The sequence below is a fragment of the Candoia aspera genome, chromosome 18, assembly GCF_035149785.1.
Source record: "Candoia aspera isolate rCanAsp1 chromosome 18, rCanAsp1.hap2, whole genome shotgun sequence".
Lineage (NCBI taxonomy): Eukaryota > Metazoa > Chordata > Lepidosauria > Squamata > Boidae > Candoia > Candoia aspera.
The window spans coordinates 8,466,009-8,486,166 of NC_086170.1; the positions used below are offsets into that span (position 1 = coordinate 8,466,009).

General features: G+C 53.7%; 2 protein-coding genes across 3 annotated transcripts in view; one reads left to right on the forward strand and one right to left on the reverse strand.

Moving 5' to 3' along the window:
* DNAJC11 (DnaJ heat shock protein family (Hsp40) member C11) overlaps positions 1-10,964 on the forward strand; it is a 62,805-nt gene extending 51,841 nt beyond the window's left edge. Inside the window, exons 8-16 of the mRNA XM_063317506.1 lie at positions 361-550; positions 2,433-2,518; positions 3,493-3,609; positions 4,651-4,806; positions 5,979-6,048; positions 7,121-7,178; positions 7,970-8,112; positions 8,294-8,423; positions 9,775-10,964. Coding sequence (XP_063173576.1) covers positions 361-550; positions 2,433-2,518; positions 3,493-3,609; positions 4,651-4,806; positions 5,979-6,048; positions 7,121-7,178; positions 7,970-8,112; positions 8,294-8,423; positions 9,775-9,800 — 976 coding nt within the window. The 3' untranslated portion in view covers positions 9,801-10,964. The remainder of the gene's footprint in view (positions 1-360; positions 551-2,432; positions 2,519-3,492; positions 3,610-4,650; positions 4,807-5,978; positions 6,049-7,120; positions 7,179-7,969; positions 8,113-8,293; positions 8,424-9,774) is intronic.
* A 2,019-nt stretch (positions 10,965-12,983) lies between these two features.
* Positions 12,984-16,927, reverse strand: PHF13 (PHD finger protein 13). 2 transcript variants are annotated; one of them, XM_063317507.1, is made up of 4 exons: positions 16,839-16,927; positions 16,130-16,231; positions 14,745-15,303; positions 12,984-14,482 (listed from the first exon to the last, which is right to left on the reverse strand). In XM_063317507.1, the coding sequence occupies exons 1-4, from the start codon at positions 16,875-16,877 to the stop codon at positions 14,256-14,258; spliced, it is 927 nt and encodes a 308-aa protein (XP_063173577.1). In that variant the 5' UTR covers positions 16,878-16,927; the 3' UTR covers positions 12,984-14,255. The 2 variants fall into 2 exon arrangements, with proteins under 2 accessions (XP_063173577.1, XP_063173578.1); XM_063317508.1 differs by having other exon boundaries at positions 12,985-14,482; positions 14,745-15,300.
* Positions 16,928-20,158: the final 3,231 nt, after the last annotated feature.

A 20,158-nucleotide genomic window follows, 5' to 3' on the forward strand; every position in this document is an offset into this window, starting at 1 on the left:
TTTCCGACAGTGCAGTCCAGCTTGACAGTTCAGCTATTTTTCTGGAAACCGTGGATTCCATTCACACTTTAGGGTGATTTTCACTTCCTGTTCTGCTGAATTTCGGGCAGAGCTTTGAAAGACACCGGAAGAGTTTGGAGTCTCTTGAATGAGAGGCTGCGCATTGCCCACTTGGTATTGGGGAAGGGGCGTGCCCTTTGTGACAGGAGCCAATAGGCTGCCATTGGATTTTGGATGCCCTCCTCGTTGCATCCCTCAACCTCTTATCATCTAGGGATGGATGAGGATGTGAGCTTCGTCAGCAACAGCCGCCCCCAAATCCTTGTTCTCCTCTTCTTTCTGCTTTGGCCTCCTTGGCAGCTTCATCACCACCAACTGTGCCCTGCAGTTCTCCTCGCGTGGGATCCGCCCAGGCCTTACCACGGTCCTGGCCCGAAATCTGGACAAGAACACCATGGGGTATCTGCAGTGGCGCTGGGGCATCCAGTCAGCCATGAACACCAGTGTTGTCCGGGACACCAAAACCAGCCACTTCACGATGGCGTTCCAGGTGGGAAATTCTTCCTTTCTTCCCTTAATGGTTATTTGCATAGGGGATCAGTATCTGGTGGGGAGGGGTTGCTTCCGAACGATCAGCATCGCTCACCCAAAGGGAAGTTTAGTGGAAACGGATTCAAGCAGGAAATGCCCTTTTGGGGACTAGATGTGATGGTAGGTGGGAAAGACCTTGGGAGACGGGGCGAAGAGATGCTGCCTAGGGAAGGGTCAGATAAGAGAGGGCAGAGCCCTCAGCTGCATAATAGGAGGAGAAGGAGGCTCAGAAGGGGCCCTCCCTGGTTTCTCGGGCTGTAAAAGAGATTTGTACTTTCAGACTTGCAAGATTCTGTCAATGTAGCCTTACAATGAAGTAGAATTAGCTCATCTGGCTGTATTTCCTGTCTGGTCTACCTCGTAAGGCTGACACACCCCCTCTGAGAATCAGTGTTAAAAGGGAATGGTCAGATAAGGGAGGGCAGAGCCCACAGCTGCCTAATGGGTGGGGAAAGAGGCTCGGAAGGGACCTTCCCTAGCTTCCCAGGCTATAAAGGGGATGGGGGGAGAATTGCACTTTTGGACTTGCAAGATTCTGTCAACGTAGCTTTACAAGAAGGTCGAATTAGGTCATCTGGTTTGATTCCAGTCTGGCTTACCCCACGAGGTCGACATCAGCCCGTAACTGTGCAGGTTCTGGGCCCCGTAACAAAAAAATGCTCTCCTTAACGTCCAAGATAATTTTCTTCTTCTATTCAGTTGGCTCCGCTCTGTTTTCCACTGGCGTAAGTTCATTTTCTCAGTTGTATCCATAAAACGGATTGTCAGTCGTTCACACCCGGCTTAAGAACAGGGACCCTTCATCAAGGACATTGTGTGCCCCTGAAAGGAGATGGGACACATTTGTAGGTCGAATAAAGGCTGATCGAGTTGGGAGAGCTGAGAGAGGTCATTCTTTGAGATGCCCTATTCTTAAAGCTGCTTAGCCAATGACCAGTTTTGATCCTCATAGTTGCAGATTGCACAAGTTAAAATACATACATTACAGGTAGCCCTTGCTTAACGACCTTTCATTTAAGAGCGGTTCGGAGGTACGACAGGGTTAAAAAATTGTTGCTTGCGATCCATCCTCGAAGTCACAGCTGTTGCACCACCCTGCGGTCATGTGATCATGATTTTGGTGCTTGGCAAACAGCTCGCATTTATGACCGTTCGCAGCATCCTGTAGTCACATGACCACAATTTACGACCTTCCCAGCCGGCTTCTGCCCTGAAAAATCAATTGGAAACAATTGATTCACTTCATGATTGTCGCAATTCGTTTTATGGCCGCGTGACTGGCTTTACGACCACAGTGACCCGCTTTACGGCTGCCGCAAAAATGGTTGTAAAATCAGGTCCTGTCGTGTGGTACCTCGCTTAACGACTGCATCGCTTAGTGACTGAAATTCCAGTCCCCGTTGTGCTCATTAAGCGAGGACTGCCTGTATGTGAAAAAAAGCATATCTTAAATCCCCCAATCTACCATCCCTTTGAGGAAGACCCGGTCAAGAAACAGGCACAGCAGGGATTCCAGGAATGCTTTTTATTCTGATAAGAAGGAAGAACACAATCTTGAAAGCCCAGAAGAGTTTCTCTCTACTCCTTCTTATACCAAGCAAAATCAAGGTGGGGTTATATTGGGTTTCTTCCTCACCCTTTCCTCTTTCTCGGGGCCGAGTCATCTTTTCACAAATGGCCGGCTCGTCCATCCCCAGTCGTCAAAGGCAGCTCTAAGTTCCTTTGCCCAACCACCGACTGTTATCTGGTGACATCCATAATGCTCAGGGGGAGTGAGAGAGGGGGACAAGCGGCTGACCGTTCGATGTTTGCAACGTTTTGGTTTTTTTGCAACGTTGCAGCTGGGCATCCCTCACTCCTTCGTCATGGTCAGTTACCAGCACAAGTTTCAGGACGAAGATCAGACACGTCTGAAAGGATCGCTCAAGTAAGTCGGAGCTGGAGGGTGGCCGCTGAATGCACAATGGAGGATCAACCCGGCGGCAGAGGGTGGGAAAACGGTGCTGTGGAATTGGGGCAAGCGAGCCTAGTGGCTAGAGCGGCTGATCTCTCAAGGAAGAAGGGCGGCCAAGGTGTCCTAGGCCAGCTGTCCAGACTGTGGTGCAAACTCACTTCAGCACCATCTAATGTAGGGTTTCTCACCTTGGCAACTTTAAGATGTGTGGACTTCAGCTCCCAGAATTCCCCAGCAGCTTCCAGAATTCTCCGGTTGCCAAGGCTGGGAAACACTGATCTTCCATCTTTATCTTTATTACAATGTACCTCAAACAAGGAATATTCAGGAAGAGAGGCACTTAAAATCTGTAGACACAAATAGAGTTGGTGTGAGTAAAAAATATAAGCAAAAATACAGTTCAAGGGCAATCAGCGATCCCAATTAATATTATTTTTCAGTCCTAAGTGAGATGAATAGAATAAATAGAACATGGAGCAACCTGGAGGACCCTTCTCCCTCCTGGTCAGGGAGAAGCAGTAACAGATAAGCTTCAGATTTTCTTCCAGGGCATTTCTTCGAAACAGGATAGACAGACGTTCTCTGAGATTCCCTGTGGGGGAGCACGTGGCTCAGGGATTCAGCACCATCAAGGAAGCCAGAGGGCAGGGGAGGCCAGCAAGGCCCGGGGCTGGATTGGGGTGCAATAAAACCTTTCAGGGCTGCCCTGAATCAAGAAAAGCCAGTGTGGGGTAGCGGGGAAGGTGCTGGACCAGGACTGGGGAAGCCCCCTGTCTAGTGCCCCTCCATCCCATTCCTCTCGGAGAAAAATTGGAGAAGCGAAGGCTGTGTCAGCCACCCTTAGCACCTGACTGAAAGGCGGGATGCAGTCGCCATAAATCAGCGCTATCCTATCCTTGGTGGCCCAGAGAGACAAAACCTGCCATTCCTTTATTCTTTCCCTCCAGGGCTGGCTTTTTTGGAACCATCGTGGAGTACGGGGCCGAGCGGAAGATCTCAAAACACAGTGTCCTCGGTGCCACGGTCAGCGTCGGTGTGCCCCAGGGCGTCTCGTTGAAGATCAAGTGAGTTGGGTGCCCAGGGCTCGGGACGCATGGCCTCCTGCCACCCTTCCTGCATTTCTGCTCGTTCTTGTTGGAACTGACAGGGTGGGGGGCACAGGTCTAAGCTGCATGTAAACGCCAGGACTGGTTGGCATAGCTGGGCATCTGCTAGGTCTGCAGGCTCCTTATGCCCCTGCTGGTTCTGACTCTGACCATTCAGAGCCTCAGGGAGGAATGGAGTGGCATCTCAGAGAGCCCCCATGCTCCAAAACTGGAGCTCCATGTTTTGTGTGAGGCGCAAGGAGGAATTCATTCACACCCTTGGGGCGACTCACTGTAATGGTATGTGGGAATGACCTTGGGAGAAAGGGGAAGAGATGCTGCCTAGGGAATGGTCAGATAAGAGGGAGCTGAGCCTGCAGCTGCATAATGGGTGGGGAAAGAGGCTCAGGAGGGGCCCTCCCTGGTTTCTCGGGCAGTAAAGGAGACGGAGGGAGCGCTGTACTTTCAGACTTGCAAGACTCCAGCAGTGTAGCTTTACGATAAAGTAGAAATGCCATCTTCCGCATTTCTACTGTGTTAGAGCCTCTTGAAGTTCAGGCGGGAGGAAGCTGAAACAGAGACATGATGTCACCCTTACGAGGTAGACCAGACAGGAAACACGACCAGATGAGCTAATTCTACTTTATTGTGAAGCTACATTGACAGAATCTTGCAAGGCTGAAGAGACAATTCTCCCTTCCCCATCTCCTTTCCAGCCCAAGAAACTAGGGAGGGTCCCTCCTGAGCCTCTTGCTCTGCCCATTATGCAGCTGTGGGCTAAGCTCTCTTTTATCTGACTGGTCCCTAGGAAGCATCTCTTCACTCTGGCTCCCAAGGTCATTCCCACATGCCGTTACACCCATGGATGCAGGGGGGCAAATCCCTGGCTGCTTTCTAAGGGCCTGCCATTGCAGTGTGCAGAATTTTCTATGGGTTGAACATCCACTGGCTAATGTGAATGCAGAACTGCCTGCTCTGGCTGCAGAATTTGTCAGTCCTCTTCCTCCTCCTGCCTTCCAGGCTGAACAGAGCCAGCCAGACTTACTTCTTCCCCATCCACTTGACCGATCAGCTGCTGCCCAGCGCCGTCTTCTACGCCACGGTGGGGCCCCTTGTCTTCTACTTCGCCATGGATCGGCTGATCGTCCAACCCTATCTCAGGGCACAGAAGGAGAGGTGAGCGCCCCAGAGCTGCAGGCAGATTTGAAGGGGGTCTTCTGTGCAAAGCCCCACGTCCGTGTGAAGCTGACCACCAGGGATGAGGGCAAGGGCCAGATTCTGGCCAGGCTAGAAACAGTCCTCAATTCAGAGAATGGGGGAGGCCGTTCCTATACACCAAGGGCAGGCGGGGAGGGAAGGAGCCAGACTTGGGGTCCCTGGCCTGGCCCGAGGCACTTCTCTTGCTTATTAACGGGGGGCAGCCCACAGCGGGAGGTTCTCCTGCTGTTGAAAGCCCAGGGAGCCTCCCCTGGGCCCTTTCCAGCTTTTCTCTTCCCGTCTTCCCCGGATCATGGCCCGGGGCAGAGGGAGGCAGAAAAAGCAAAGCACTTAACAGGTGAGAAAGACGGTAAACAAAATGCCAGCCCTGCAAAGCGGTGAGTGGAAGAAGCCGCAAACAAGCCAGCCTCGATTCTGTGTGGCCTGAGAGAGGGGAGAGGGAAACGGATGGACTTTCAAAATTCAGTTGTTATCCCCGACAGCAATAGAGTTTGACACAGGTAGTCCTCAACTTACAACTGCAGTTGCGACTGGAATTTCCATCGTAAGTTGTTGCGGACCCAATTTTATGACAATTTCTGTGGCAGTCGTTAAGCGAACCCAGCTTCCCCAATGGGCATTTTTTGCCAGAAAATGGCAAAAAACGTTGCAAAATGCAATCACGTCACCGCAGGATGCTGCAACCAGTTGTAAATGTGAGTCGGTTGCCAAGTGCCTGAAATGTGATCATGTAACCCTGTGTGTACATGTGTGTGTGTAACATTTTGCGATGCTCAGCAGTGCTTTACAGGCCGTAAAGCACCCATTCTGAGGCCATTGTAACTTCGGACCATCGTTAAACGAATGGTCATAAGTCAAGGACTACCTGTGGTACTTAAGGCAGTGTTTCTCAACCTTGGTAACTTTAAGAGGTGTGGACTTCAGCTCTCAGAATTCCCCAGCCAGCCACAAGAAACACTGCCTTAAGGGGTCAATTTTTTGACCTGGCCTACCTCGAAGGGCTAGCTTGAGGATGCCACTGCCAGGGATAACCATGTGCCTGGTGGGGCCAACATCCAGGGGGGTGGGCAATGAGTGAGGGAGGGAGGAACTGATCCGGATCCCAGGGCATCCCCTTTTTCTCCCATTAGGGATTTGGAGAAGCAGCGAGAGAGCACCTCCAGTGACACCCTGCAGAAGAAGCAGGAAGCAGAGGCTGCCGTAAGTGTCCGCCCCTCTTCAGTTCTCGCCCTGGGCTCCTCCTGCGCTGGGCTACCTTGGCAGGCCTGATTTTAGCCCAGCGCCAAAAGTTTGCCTTCCTTGCTGGTCTTGATTGATGGATCAGTCATCTGAGATCTGGAGGGCGTCAGCATTCGAGCCAGGAATGCTTGGAGGACAGATCCAAGTTCCCTTGGGCTGTTGCCAAACACATCTGGGCCAGAGAATTATGTTGGGTCTGGCTTTTTTTTAAAAAAAATTTTTCCTGAATTTTGTCACTGCCCATCACTCAAAGAGCAACTTTGGGTGGTTTACAATAAAACTAAAAATAAATACAGATTAAAATACAATGGAAACAGTACTTCTTGATAGAGATATAGAGATAGAGATAGATAGATATAGTTATAGATTAGCATCCAGGATGCCAATATTAAAAGTTCTGATTTAAGTTCATAAGTACACAGGAACCACCCCAGGATTGACTACCCCCCTTCCCACCCCAAGCGAGATGGCAGAGCCTGGTCTTCACCCCTTTCCAGAAGGCCAGGAGAGAGGGGGCCTGCCTCTCCTCTGGGGGAAGAGCGTTCCATAGGGCAGGGGCCGTGGCAGAGAAGGCCCGCCTCCTGGGCCCTGCCGATTGGCCGTCTCTCACAGACGGGGTCCGTAACAGGCCCTCTCCGCCTGACTGGGTGGGACGGGTCGATGTGATGGGGGTGAGGCGGTCCCTCAGGTAGCCTGGCCCCATGCCACGGAGGGCTTTAAAGGTGATAACCAACACCTTGAATTGGACCCGGAAGCAAACTGGCACCCAGCACAGCTCACGCAGCAAAGGTGTTTTATGTGCCATCCTTGGGGCACCCAGGACTGCTCGTGGGGCCGCATTCTCTCTCAAAGGGAGACTCGAGGCAGGCTTCAGGGGCCCCCCAGCAGCCCACAATGAAGCCAACAAGGGGGGCCACACAGAGGCCCACTCTTGGCTTGATAATAACACCCCGTTGAAAGCAAGAGATGCCCACTATGCATTGGAGCAGCATTAAATTTGGGGCTTCATTCTGCTACATCCTCTGCTCTGTAGGTGCGGTTGATGCAAGAATCCGTCCGGAGGATCATTGAGGCTGAAGAAGCCAAGATGGGTGCGTAAAGGCTGGTTTCCTCCTCCTCGTTCCTCCCTCCCTTTCCTGCTGGTGGAATTATGAGGGGCACGTTTCTGTTGGGACCCGCCCTAACTTGCACCTAGGCAAATGGAACTGGAAGGATGCAGTTGCAATACAGGTAGCCCTCGCTTAACAGCCACAATTGAGACCAGAATTGTGGTTGCTAAGCAGAGCGGTCATTAAGTGAATCTGACCTGATTTCACGGCCTCTTTTTTTGTGGTGGTTAAGCGGACCACGCAGCCATTAAGCAAATCACACAGTTCCCCGTTGAGTTTGCTTGCCAGAAGCCAGCCGGAAAGGTCGAAAATGGCAATCACGTGACCATGAGACGCTGTGACGGTCATAAATGCGAACTGGTTGCCAAGCACCCACATCGTGATCACATGACTGCAGGGATGCTGCAACAGTGTGAGGACCGGTCATAAGTCATTTTTTTCAGCACTGTCGTAAGTCCGAACCGTCACTAAATGAATGGTTGTTAAGCGAGGACTACCTGTATGGGCACCCACCTTGCGACAGCAACTCTGGGCAGCTAACAGAAGTTAAAAACTCAAATACGACCAGGTAATAAATACACACGATGGAAGCCCAGGAAAAGAACAGTCACCCTAAGCAATGCCTCCGTCTCTCCGGCGCTCTGTTCCTCTCTCAGCCTTGATCCCGACTGGCGCTGCCACCTGCTCCTTTGTGGCAGGACGGGCAGGCCTGGGTTTGGCTAAAGGTTCCCCGGTGGCCAGTCTGACCGCCTCGCCCCTCTTGTTCCTCAAAGGCCTGATCGTCGTGAATGCCTGGTACGGGAAGTTTGTCAACGACCAGAGCAGGCGGGACGAGAAGGCCAAGGTGATAGACGTGACGGTGCCCCTGCAGTGCCTGGTGAAGGACTCCAAGCTCATCCTCACCGAAGCGTCCAAGGTGAGGGCGGTGCCAGGACGGGGAGAGGCAGGGGCACGTTCTGCGAGGGGTCTGCACTCTTCTGGGAAGACACGCTGCGCTGGCGCCGGAGCTCCGTTCTCCCGTGGCCCCCCGGGGGCGGAGGGGAGTCTTGCTCGCAGCGGGCCTTCCGCTCAGCCTGGCATCGTGCTTGGTTCCGCAGGCTGGCCTTCCTGGGTTCTACGACCCCTGCGTCGGGGAAGAGAAGAACTTGAAGGTGCTCTACCAGTTCCGTGGCGTCCTCCATCAAGTGATGTCAGCCGACAACGAGGCCCTTCGGATACCAAAGCAATGTGAGTTGTATACCTGGGAAGGGAGGTTTGATTTGATTTTTATTATTGTATCGTATTGTAGTGTATTATTCTTTTCTTTTCATAAGGAATCATGATCTCTGCATCCCTGTTGCATAATCTTTACATCGAGGTGAGGGTAGAAGTGAGAGTTCAGAAGGAGAGATTTAAACAGCGGTTAAGAAAAATTAATTTAAAAAACAGAGAGGAAAAAATTGCGCCTATAAGAAAACGCATTCAAGCAGCCTCTTTCTTTTATTCTTCCTTTTTCCTCCTCTGTTTTTCCCCCCTGGCTGCTAACTCCTACTTAAGTGTATTTTTATACTGTGCTTTAGACTTCTGCAATTATTCTATATAGACCGTTTTCATTGTTTTTTAAACAGTTTCTCTTTTTCTTCCAAAACCTCGTTCAGACTGTCTTAACTTGTCTTGCTGTGTGATTCCTTGCATGGAAGGGAGCTATTCCCACTTGACTTTAGTCTTCTGTTATGAAAATATTCAGTCCATTTTTCCATCCCAGCTTATTCTCCGATCTTGGTCTCCCAATCTTGTATCGTTGGTGTTTCCTAAAGTTTTCTTAAAGTTGCATTCCTGGTCAGTCATGACCTCTGTGGACCCCATCAACATATGAATGTAAATTTATGTAAAATTAGAGGGGTTTGTCCTGCTAATGGACCCCCTTTGACACTTACTTCCCTTGAACTGAATTTGCTGTTCAGTGCCCCTGACTCTCTCCTTTTTGAGATCATCAACAACTTTAGCGCATTCTTGGCCTGACGCCAAAGCATTTAGAAGGAAGTTGCAATCCAGTATTTCCCCCCACTCCCTGGATCCCTTCTCTGTGAGCATAGTTTCTCTGTTCAAACCAGCCTTTCCCGACTGTTTGACCCTGGAGGAACCCTTGAAATATTTTCCAGGCCTCGGGGAACCCCTGCACAGTCCAGCTCAAATTTTCATTACAAAATTATTCTGTTGGTTTCATGCACTGGCCTGGCTAGATGCATGAACAGTGTCCTTAAACTGAAAATAAAGAATGAAACTTACCTCTTTAATGTGAAGTTGCCTGAATTGGAAATAATGTTTTAAGTAAATCGGGATCTCCCAGGGAACCCTTAGTGACCTCTCGCAGAACCCAAGGGTCCCTTGGAACCCTGGTTGAGAAACCCTGGTTCAAACTAACAATCTGGGAATGCTGGCAGGTGAAGCTGAGATCTGACCCGTGGGTGAAGTTTGTGGTCAGGTTGAAATGAATATTTTCTTCAGTCGGTGGAGATGAGGCCCTGCGAGAGGGGAGAAGGTTGGATCGAATGCCCTGATCTCTTTTTCTCTCCTCCCTCGCTTTCTTGGCCAACAGCTCACCGGATCGACATGGACAGCTAATGCAGCAGGGAAGAGTGGCGGGGGGGCTCCGTTCTGCCCCGGGTCAGCAGAAACGGCATCCGTTTTCCTGTTCTGGATTTGAAAACAGCTTCATGCCTGTGGAGGAGCAGCTTACTTCACGGCCTAGAGAAAAAGTGGCTTTGCACCCGTGGCGTTGGGGGATGAGACGAGCAGGAACAGGGCCGGGCTTTCCCACTCAATTGGCCAGCTGTCCTGGAATCCAGATGCGCCCTGGCTGCATGCATTTCTTTAGCCTCCATGTGTCTCCCGCCTCTGGTAGCGATGCCCAGCGGGTAGGCCTTGTCCCTCTCATCTCTCTGGCGTGCCAAGCAGGGTAAGAGCACGCAAGGGGAACGAGGGGCAGTTAGCCACAAACCAGTTTGGGGACCAATCGGAGCATCGCCGACCGGAAATGCTTTCTGCTGGGCTCAGCCTTCCCTCCTGGAGAAGTCTGATCCTCTTGTTGGGCAGTTAAAGGCTGCAGGAAGGCTGGCAGAGAGAGCGGCCACCACCAAGGGTGGAAGAGGGAGCGAGAAGCCAGCTTCTTGAGGGTCAGCGTGGAGAGGCCTGTGTGGACCGCGGGGAGGCTAAACTGGACACCTGTGCAGAATGCGGCTCTTGGGCCTTAAGCCTCTCCTCCCCTTCCTTTGCGGATCAGTTCCATTTGGGAAAGCTCCCTGAATTACAGCCACCCTCAGCTGGAGAAAAACGAACGTCGATGCCCCAAAGCCGGGACCTGCTGGCTGCGCCCTTCTTCTTGTCTAAATCCGGTGCTGCCCCACACTGGGCCAGCTCCGAAACAAGGTATTTTCCCAACGCGTCCCTTCCATAGGCAACGGTGTCTGGGTTCACGCACCACCCGGGGAATCCCTTTCTTCTCACGCTGCTGGAGTAATAGCACCGTTTGGTTCCGATAATCCTAACGATTCCCTGTGCAAAGCCGCGCGGGGCTGTTTTATTCCTTTTCGCCGCCACCCGGCACCGCCAGCTCGTCACGCAGGAGCCAGGCCAACCCTGGGTCCTGCTGCTCGAGGGCTCTGTCTCTGCTGACGGACGGTGCTTTTCTGACCCCCCCCCATCCCCATAATTGAGCTCCCGAGGGCGGGGGCCCCTCTAGTTTCTTCTGTAACATCCGAGGACAATAAAACAGCCCACTTTTGTGAAGGATGGAGTCTGTGTGAGGCGGGTGGGAGCGGATGCCCAGGAGGAAAATTTGGACGGCGTCGCCGGAAGAGAAGGGGGTGAAATCTCTGCGTGGATTCACACGGCGCTGCGAAGCCGTGGCGCTTTTCAGTAAGGTGAATGTTGGGTGGAGGCACGTCTAAATCATGGAGTTGGCACAGGGAGCCAAAATTATTTGATCCATTGGAAAGAGGGCATTGAAGTGAGCCTTCCATGCGGAGCTCTGGGGGTGGGAAGCTGGATTTTCTTTTTGGCCTTTGCTGCGTCGAGAGACAGTTCACTGTGGGTAGAGGAAGGGAACGAGAGGCCGGCCAGCTGGCTGCATGCTTGCAAACTAAAGCTTATTCTTTGGCCCTTCCCCGGATCACCCAGAGACAAAACCCATACCTCGACATTTAAAATACTTTAAAGGCGGGTATCCCCCTTCTTTAAAACATTCACGCTAGAGAGCATGGGCGTGTGCCCGAGACCAGGAGCTGGCACGAATCCTATAGAGGTTCTCGCAATGCCCCCTTCGTAGATGGAGCTGCTCCTGGGGAAAGCTGGCCAGCAGGAAGTGGGACTAGCAGCCCCCAGTACGCACCAGGGTAGTGGTGGAATAATTGTGAAGAGGAAGTGTGCAGGAGTGTTAACTTACAGCTTTCCAAATCAGCCCTGGTGCAATGTAGGGGTGACTTGCGCCATCTAAGGTTGCTCAGTTTTACACTGTTTACATGGAACTGTGTGTTTCAGCCTTGGCCGCTTTAAGATGCGTGGACTTCAATTCCCAGAATTCCCCAGCCAGCTGGCTGGGGAATTCTGGGAATTGAAGTCCACGCACACTGAACCTGGAGGCTGTATTCACTAGGGTGGCTGGCAGAAATCCAACCGGCTCAGTGTTCCGATTCGATTAGTTTTCGATTATTGGGTCCCTCCCCCCCCCCCCGTCTTAAATACTGGAGAAGTGTTTCCGCTTAGCCCGCGTCCCGTTTCCACGTGGCAGCTCCTGCGCGTCTCCCCTCCGCCCCGCATTCCTAGAGCCCAGTGGGCTCCGCCTCGGAGCCGGTCATGGCGGGTTGCGTGGGACGCTCTGGTTTCTCGAGCCTGGAAGGGCCGCGCACGCGCCAACAAGAGGCATAGAGGTAGAGCGAGGAACGGGTGGCGCAACCCCCTCTTCCGGTCGCCGTGTGCGCTTCGCCACCCAGAGGATGGGAGCGGGTTCGCCTTCACGGGCGTCGGTGCTCAGCCGCCCGGCCGGCTTCCCTGCCGGATGTAAAGGGGCAGTGCCCTCACCAAAGATGGCGGCCGGGGCGTCCTCCCCCTGGCCGGCCCGGCTCCGCCGCTGGCCCCTCCCCGGGAGTCTCTGCTGCCCCGCCCTCTTTGCAGAAAGGCGAGGGTGCTGGGGCCTCTTTGCACATGCTCGGGGTCCTGGGTAATTGCACGGTGAGGCTTTCCTGGCCGCCTTGCTCCCACCTGTGCTTAAGACTCCGGGGTGGGGAAGCGGGTCTGCAAACCTCGGATCTTTTCTTTCCTTGCCAGCCCTCGACTAAAAACTCCACCGAGTCTTTGAGCGACTCCAAAGGACACGTTTTGCACCGTGCTTATCGCAAGGCGTTCTTTAAGAAACGGGGGCCCGATTCTTCCTCCGTGTTGCGATTGCACAACAGCCCTGCAGAGGAGAATGGTGGTGTGCGTTCCGGGGATTTTTCTGCCCGCAATGTGAGGATAAGCATCAACCAGAGTTAAGTACAGTGACGGATGTGCAAGATAAATTAAATAGCCACATCCAGTCGGTTTGATAATCCAGAAATCAATGTTGTATCGCTCCTCTAAAGGAAGAAATTGATTTATGAATGGGAGTGCTATACCCCAAATTATTTATCACCTGACTCCCTTCCACTATTAAGCCTTTCTTTGGGGTGGGGGGAAGGAACAAACGCAGCAGGCAGACCAGTGAGGGACGAATTCAAAGTCAGACAAGCAGCCCCTTTCCATAAAACAAATAATTTTAATTTTTTTAAAAAAATTAAAGCTCTTCAACAGATTGTACGCAGACGGACCCTTGACGCGCAGCTGTTTCTGCTGCCAAAGATCCAGCGGTTTGGGCCAAGGGGACCCCGCCTGGAGCGTGGACAACCAAAAGAGAAGGGGGCTGAAAAGCAGTCCTAGAGCGTGGAGTCCCAAAATAAAATGGAAGCTTTTCTTCCACACAAGACACTCAGACATCTCCCAGTGGGTTGGCTGGCTGGTTCCTTTCCAGAAATGTTGGCCTCAGATGGCAAAGACGAGGTATCCTAATGTGTCTTGCAGGGAATCCTTTGGAGGAACCCGGACACCAAGCCAGAATATACCTTTAGCTCTGCAAAAGTTCTCCCTACAGCCTTTTGGGAAGTGGACAAAGCCTCAACACCAGAAAAAGACCAGGAATATCTTACTTACCAAGAATTAGGGGCTTTCCATCCACTTTCTGTACCCACCCATCTTAGGAGCTGCAGGGCAGTCTCTTTAAAAAGTCCAAAGGGAGTGCCAAATTACAGCCGAACCCCTCTGTAGCCCCTTGGCCTCATCCCACTGTCCAGCTTTAAGGACCTCCGCTCTTCTTGAAGCACCAGGAAAAACTTTGCTCCCCTCTTTGGCAGGTGTCGATTCCCTTTTAGAGCTCGGAAGTCAGAATCTGCCGAATTCTAGCTCGTTGGCTTTTTCGGCGGGGGGAGAGAACCTGCCAGATGGGAGGGCTCCCCCGTCCCCAGTGCACCTGCTGTCAAAATAAGATTTTTTGCATCGTTCCCGTCTTTCCAAGCTCAGCTTGGGGGAAGCGGTTCCAGAACCAAGTGGCTTGCAAATCTTTGGAATGACCTCCCGGGGGAATAAATCCTTAGAACGGTCCAAGGCAGCTGATCTCCAAATCTGTGCTTCAAGTGAGGCTAGATTGTGCCTTTCTCAAGTCCCTTAGAGATCTCCCAGTCCCATCACCGGCCTGTTTGCATCTCCCTCCCTCCCTCCCTGAAGGGGGAACTGGTCAGCTCCCAGCAACCGGTTAATTCCCTTTGTGCTTCCAAGACAAAAGAGGAAGTGGGGAGGACCGCCCAGCCCCATAAAGCCTCTTGTCCTACCCACCCTTCCCCACCTTTGTGGCCCTGAATTAGTTCGTCCTCCAGTGGGGAATCAGGACATCCAGAAGATCAGAGGACCTCAGTTCCCACAAGCTCTCCACTGCGACCCGTGTTCCGCTGCCCTGTCAAATCTCAAATTTTGCGCACCCGGCCCGTTTTGCGTCGCGCGCTCTCCAGCCGGCTAGTCCAGGAAGCGCCGGCGGGAGCCCGTCCGGGAACGGCTGGAGCGCCGGATGTCGAATTTGGAATCCCGGCATTTCTGGCAGACGTAGACCTCAGGGACGTTGGATTTGCGGATCTTGGCACAGGAGAGGTGGATCCAGGTGTGGCACTCCTTGCATTCGATCATGGGGCGCCCGGCAAAGGGCTTCATGCAGAAGCAGGTGACCAGGTCCCAGGAGTCGTCATCTGGCAGGGTCGAGAAAAGGGGCTTAAGTGTGGGAGAAAGTGGGGGGAGGAAGCTAAGCCTCAGAAGGGGGAACCTCTTGGGTTCCACTACAGGAGGCCCCAGTTGCATGGCTGGCTGGGGGATTCTGGGAGTTGAAGCCCACCCACCTTAAAGCGGCCACGGTTGAGAAACCCTGCTCCAAGGGTCTGTGCCCTCTCTCTCACCCCCCCCATCTCGGCACGGGGCTCCGAGGGCAAGGGCACAGCCACCCCCGAGGATCACCTGAATCCACCATGATGTCCTCGTCATCGCCGCTGCCATCCTCGTCCCGGAAGACCACCTGCTTGCCTTGCCGTATGATGGTGCGCTTGCCCACCGTCTGGACGAGGCCCTGCTCCTCAGGCACCGGGGCCGGGTACGGCGGGTTGGACGGGGTGTCTGAGTCCCAGGCGGAGCCGCGCCCCGTGGAGGACCGAGCGTCCCCTTCGGAGGATGGGCTCAGTGGTGTCTCTGCGTACGGCTCTTCTCCTTCCCGCTCCAGCAACTCTTCCTCCGCCGGGTACTTCACCTCTGGGGCGGGCACCGGGCCCGGGGCCTCCTTCCTCACCAGCCGCCTCTTCTTCCGGATCTTCTCCATTTTTTTCCTGTTCACCAGGAAGCCGTTGGGCTTCGTCCACTGGTAGAGCGAGGAATAGGCTTTCCCGTGCTTGAGTTGGCTGAAGCTCTTCCGGGCCTTCCCGGGCAGGGCGATGTGGCCCAAAGGGGGCTCCCCGCCATCGCTGTCAATGGCCCCCCGGGTGCTGTTGGGGGAGCTGGCGCTGCTCCACTCGGATGCGTCCTGCTGAACATGGAAAATTGTAAACCCCAAGCCTGGAGGGAACCTGCCCACTTTTCAAATCTCTCCGAGAGCCACAGTTCTTCCTCTTTAGAAAGTGCAGCAGATCAAGGGGAGAAGGGCACCGCCTGTCTGCGGCTCTTTAAAGCCGATGCAGCTTTTCCAAGGATCCTGGCAGATCGCGGAAAAGATGCAGCCGCTTTAAAGAGTTCCACGTTTCCCCCCTCCTCCCTTGTTTCTGGATGGTTTCTCAAGCACCACAAGGATGGGGGGGGGGCGGGGGGCAGCCACCCTTTCTGTCTGTGCAATCTTGGGAAAGATGCGGCTGCTTTAAAGGGCTGCTTTAAAGGTCTTTGACCGTGGCCCATGTTTCCCACCTCCTCCCCCGTTTTTGGATGGTTTCTCAAGCACCACAAGGATCGGGGTGGGGCAGCCACCCTTTCTGTCTGTGCAATCTTGGGAAAGATGTGGCCGCTTTAAAGCCCCGGCCCACATCCCCCCCCACACTCCTGGACGCTTTCTCAAGGCTGACATACCCTTAATCTTTATTGCGCCTCTTGGGTTTTTTTTTAACCCTGCAGGAAATGCGATCTTTGTTCTTAATTGCTTTACATTTTGAGCCCTAGATAAAGCCTTTAAGAGCTGGGGAAGTAGTTAACCCCCCCTCCCTCCTGCTCAGCTGTTGGCAGGAGAAGAACCAGGGACATCTTTGCTGGCTGCCCCGGGACAGGTTCCCGCTCCCCGCGACCAGCCCTGCCCCAGGGGACTTCTTTGGGCAAGGGTCCGCCCCAGCCTCCCCAACGCCCCCCCCCCCCCGCGAAGAAGGCCCCACCTCGTGCGGGTAAGGGATGTACCCCGCGTAGGCCAGGACGAACGTGCAAAACTTGTTGAAATCCTCCACCGTCCGGCAGCGCTTGGAGCTCGGGGGAAAATCCTGCGAAGAGAGGCGGGGGGGGGGGCGGGCGGCGGCGGCAGGGGCGTCAGCGGCGGGGAAGGCGCAGGGCGGGCGGGGGCGGCGGCGGCGGTGGGAAACTTTCCCGAGGGGAGGGGTCGCGCGGTCAGCTGGCCAAGGGGGCTGCGTTTTGCGGGCGGGAGGCGCCCCCCACCCCCGGCTCCGCCCCCCCCCGCCGGCTTCCACCCACCTCTGCTGCCGGCCCCTCCCCGCCCCGGGCTCGCGTGGGGGGGACGGCGGCTAAGCTGGGACCCTCGCAAAGGGACGGAGCCATTGCCGCCTCTGTCCCCCGCGAGAAAGCGGGCGCCCGATCGGGCCTGAAGGGGGGGTCACCGCCCCCCGCCCTCGCCTTATCGCTGCAAAAAGGGCAGGAGGGGAGAGGGAGGGAAGAAGCCCCCCGGGGGGAGACGCGGAGGGGGTCTCTTGCTGCTGACCCCCCCTGCAAACGCCCCCCCGTTGCATTCCAGGAAGCCTGCGGGGGGGCCCTTTTGCAGCAGGAGGGGGCCGTTCTCCACCCCATCTCCGTGGGCGTGGCCGGGGGGGTCCCCGTGTCAGCCCGGCAGAGGAGGATGCCGCGGCAGGGGCTCACCTCGGGGGGCGGCGGGGAGGCGCAGGAGTCCGAGTCCATGGCGGGTGCTGCTCCGGCGGCGCCTCCCGGTACCGGCAGCGGGTTGGGGGGGGGGGCGGGGAGAGCGGGAGCCCCGCCCTGCCAGACTAGGGGGAGATCCCCCTGGGCTCCGCCTCTACTTGCTGCTGGTGCGTCTGCGCGGCTCGCGGAGCCTGCTGGGAGTCGTAGTTCCCTTTCGGCGTCCCCAACCCGGCGCGTGCGCCCGTTGGAGGCGGCCGCCGGAGGGGCGTGGCTCAACCTGTCCCCCCGGCCGGCCGCGCGCAGGGCATGCCGGGGGATGTAGTCCGGCGCCTCCGGCAGGTTTGTGCCGGCCAGCTTGAGATTACTTTTGCTAAAATGGAGGAAGGAAGGAAAGAAAGGAGGTTCCCCCCCCCCGCTTGGCCGGCGTGGAGTTACCTGGCAATTCGGGCGCCTTTCGAGATGCTTCCCCTGAGGCCGAGGGGATGCGATGGGTCGGGCGAGTTTGTCTCCTCTGCCATAAGGACTAGAAGCTTGAGTCCGTGAACCGCGCGCGCGCCTCCCTGGAGAGTTGGACCCTTTCTAAAATAAAGGCTCATTGGGCGCTCCTTTGCATTTCAATCCCGGTGCTCAGTAGCAGAGGAAGGGGAGATAATGGGCCATAAAGAGCCGGTTTCCAAAAAAAAGAAAAAGGAAGGTGGTGCGATTCATACCTTTTGTTCCAGTTTGCTTTCTGCTCACTACCTTTTCAGCCTGGCTCCACTCAGCCTTTGCCGAGCTGGATGGGCCTGGCTCCAGCGAGTCACCTGCCCAAGACCGTCATGTCCCACCCACCCCCGCAGGGTATTTGGGGTGGGGAGAAATTGAGAGAAAAATAACGCGGTCCATCCACATTTCTTTGGGTGCCGCTCAATGCAAAAAGCCAAACCTCCTAGGATCAGGCCAAATCAGTTTAATCTGGGGTTCCGATTCAGGTTCAAAGAAGCCGAGAGTGAAAGCATCGGTTTCCCAAGTTGGTTTGCAGGCTGCAGGGGTTGAAACTGCCCCTCATCCTGCATCCTGTGGCAGGGAGTTCCACAGTTTACAAATCTCACAAGCAAGGAACAGACCTTGCCGGTTGTTGGCTGAAACAATTCCCTTTCCCATCCCAAATCATGTCTTCCAGGTCTGTACAAAACACACTCGTGTTCCAGAAGTGGGGGGGGGGGCACTGAGCTTTGTCACTTCTCAACACGCACTTTTTTTTTAAATAAAATTTTTATTAAGTTTAAAGCAAAGATTAAAAACTACAAAAAAGAAAAAAACTACAAAAGAAAAAATCTTAAAAAGTGAAATGCAAGAAATTTTTTTTAAAAGATTACATAAAGAAATGACTTCTGACTTTCAACGCCGAAAATATACAGCAATTTCCATAATCGATCCCTTACTTTATATCAGACCAAGATCACATTATTTCCATAAATCATTCCATTAACACATTATAAATATCATTAAATACGATTTTTCCTTCCCTTATATTAAAAGAAAAAGAAATATATATACCTCCAAATCAACTTCTCCCCAAAAAACATTTATTTGATTATTTCCTTCCTACCACTATTCTATATACTTCTGTCCACTATGATAAAAATCAGACTATAAAAACATATAAAGTGTCTACTTTTATAATTCATAATACTATAACAATCTTACCCCTATTAAACCTAAAACCAGGCAATTATAATACCTTATAAATCTTAAAAATCAAACCTTAAAAGCAATCCAGTAAATTTTAATCCGAATCATTAAAGAAAAATAGACTCACAAGCCTTAAAATCTATCCAGGTGAACGTTTTTAATTCTTTACCCCACTTTAAAACATACCAAAACATTTACTGAACAAATCTCCAAAATACACACAGGGCATTTTTCATACAGAACTTCTGAACACGGACTTGATGCTTCATAAGATCCACACAACTGACCTGCCTGCACATAATCGCCGCAACAAAACGCCAACAGAGTTTTTGCCTGCAATTCCATTTGCTGCAGCGTGTTACGGTTTACTTGACTCACCCCCACCTCTCTGGGTTTGCACAAAATGTGTGGGTAAAAGGGCTTGTTTGCAGACGGGGGCCTTGTGCTTGCCTCTCTTACTACAAAGAGCAGAATGCTCCCCAGGGTGCAAGGAAAGAGCGTCAGCAGCCGAGTTGAAAGGAAAAAACTGCCTTTTCTAACCCCTTTATGTCAAAGGTATCAGCTTTCAGGAACTGTCTGTCGAGCTGAGCATTTGGGACCCTGAAACAAGGAAACAAGCTGCAACCACAGAGGAAAAGGTAATTTTGTAATTGTATTTATATTTGCTACAAAGACAATTGGAAGCTACTTCAATTTCTTTTCGTTCTTCCTTTTTGCATTCCCTTCCTCCTTCCTTCCTTTCCTTTCCTTCCTTCCCTCTCCTTCCTCCCCCATCCCTTCCTCTTTTCCTCCTTCCTTCCTTTCCTTCCTTCCCCTTCCTTTCCTTCTTTCCTTCCTTCCCTCTCCTTCCTCCCCCATCCCTTCCTCTTTTCCTCCTTCCTTCCTTTCCTTCCTTTCCTTCTTTCCTTCCTTCCCTCTCCTTCCTCCCCCATCCCTTCCTCTTTTCCTCCTTCCTTCCTTTCCTTCCTTCACTCTTCCTTCCTTCCTTCCTTCCTTCCTTTTTTTCTTTCTGTCTTTCCTGCCCTTTATGTTCATTCTTGTTAGTTTGGGGTCTTCTTTTCAAACCTCTTCGCAGAAACTACCTATGCAAAACCACCAAGACCAGGGCAGGAAGGAAGACCCCCCAAACCGTCCCACACTCAGCAGGGTCAGGGACCACCGAGAAAAGCAGCACGGGAGGGGCCGCGAAGAGCCCGGAGGGGGAGGCAGACGCTCCGGTGCCCCAAAATCTGGCGCAGCTTTTAATAGTAGGATATAAAGAAAAATAGGGGGGGGTCCCATCTTGAAAAGGGGGCATCGATCGAGCTTTCCGTTTGAGGAAGGAGTACTGGGGGGCCGGGGGGCGTCGCCCCCCCGCGGCACCTGTTTGCTGACCGTCCGGCCTGCCCGCTGGAGCGGGCACCGCTCTCCGGAAAGCGGGCATCGGGCCGGCACGCCGCTTGCCAGCTCCGGGGGGGGGACGTGTTTTTACGGCTCGCTCCTGCCCCAACCCGGCGCCCGGGAGGGAGCTGAGCGGCAAAGCCCCCCGCGCGGGGGGCGGGGGCCAGATCTCTCCCCGGGGGCGGGGGGCGGGAGGCGGGCGCGGCCGGCCAGGGGCGGGGCGGGCGGGCGGGGCGGGCGGGGCGGCGCCCACTCCGGCGCCCGCC

Excerpts from the sequence above, each read along its gene's own strand:
- PHF13 (XM_063317507.1), bottom strand. The coding sequence starts at position 16,877 with ATGGACTCGGACTCCTGCGCCTCCCCGCCGCCCCCCGAG. Across the intron at positions 15,304-16,129 it reads ACATCCCTTACCCGCACGAG|CAGGACGCATCCGAGTGGAG; the intron begins GTGGGGCCTTCT and ends TTCCATGTTCAG. Across the intron at positions 14,483-14,744 it reads GGACATCATGGTGGATTCAG|ATGACGACTCCTGGGACCTG; the intron begins GTGATCCTCGGG and ends CGACCCTGCCAG.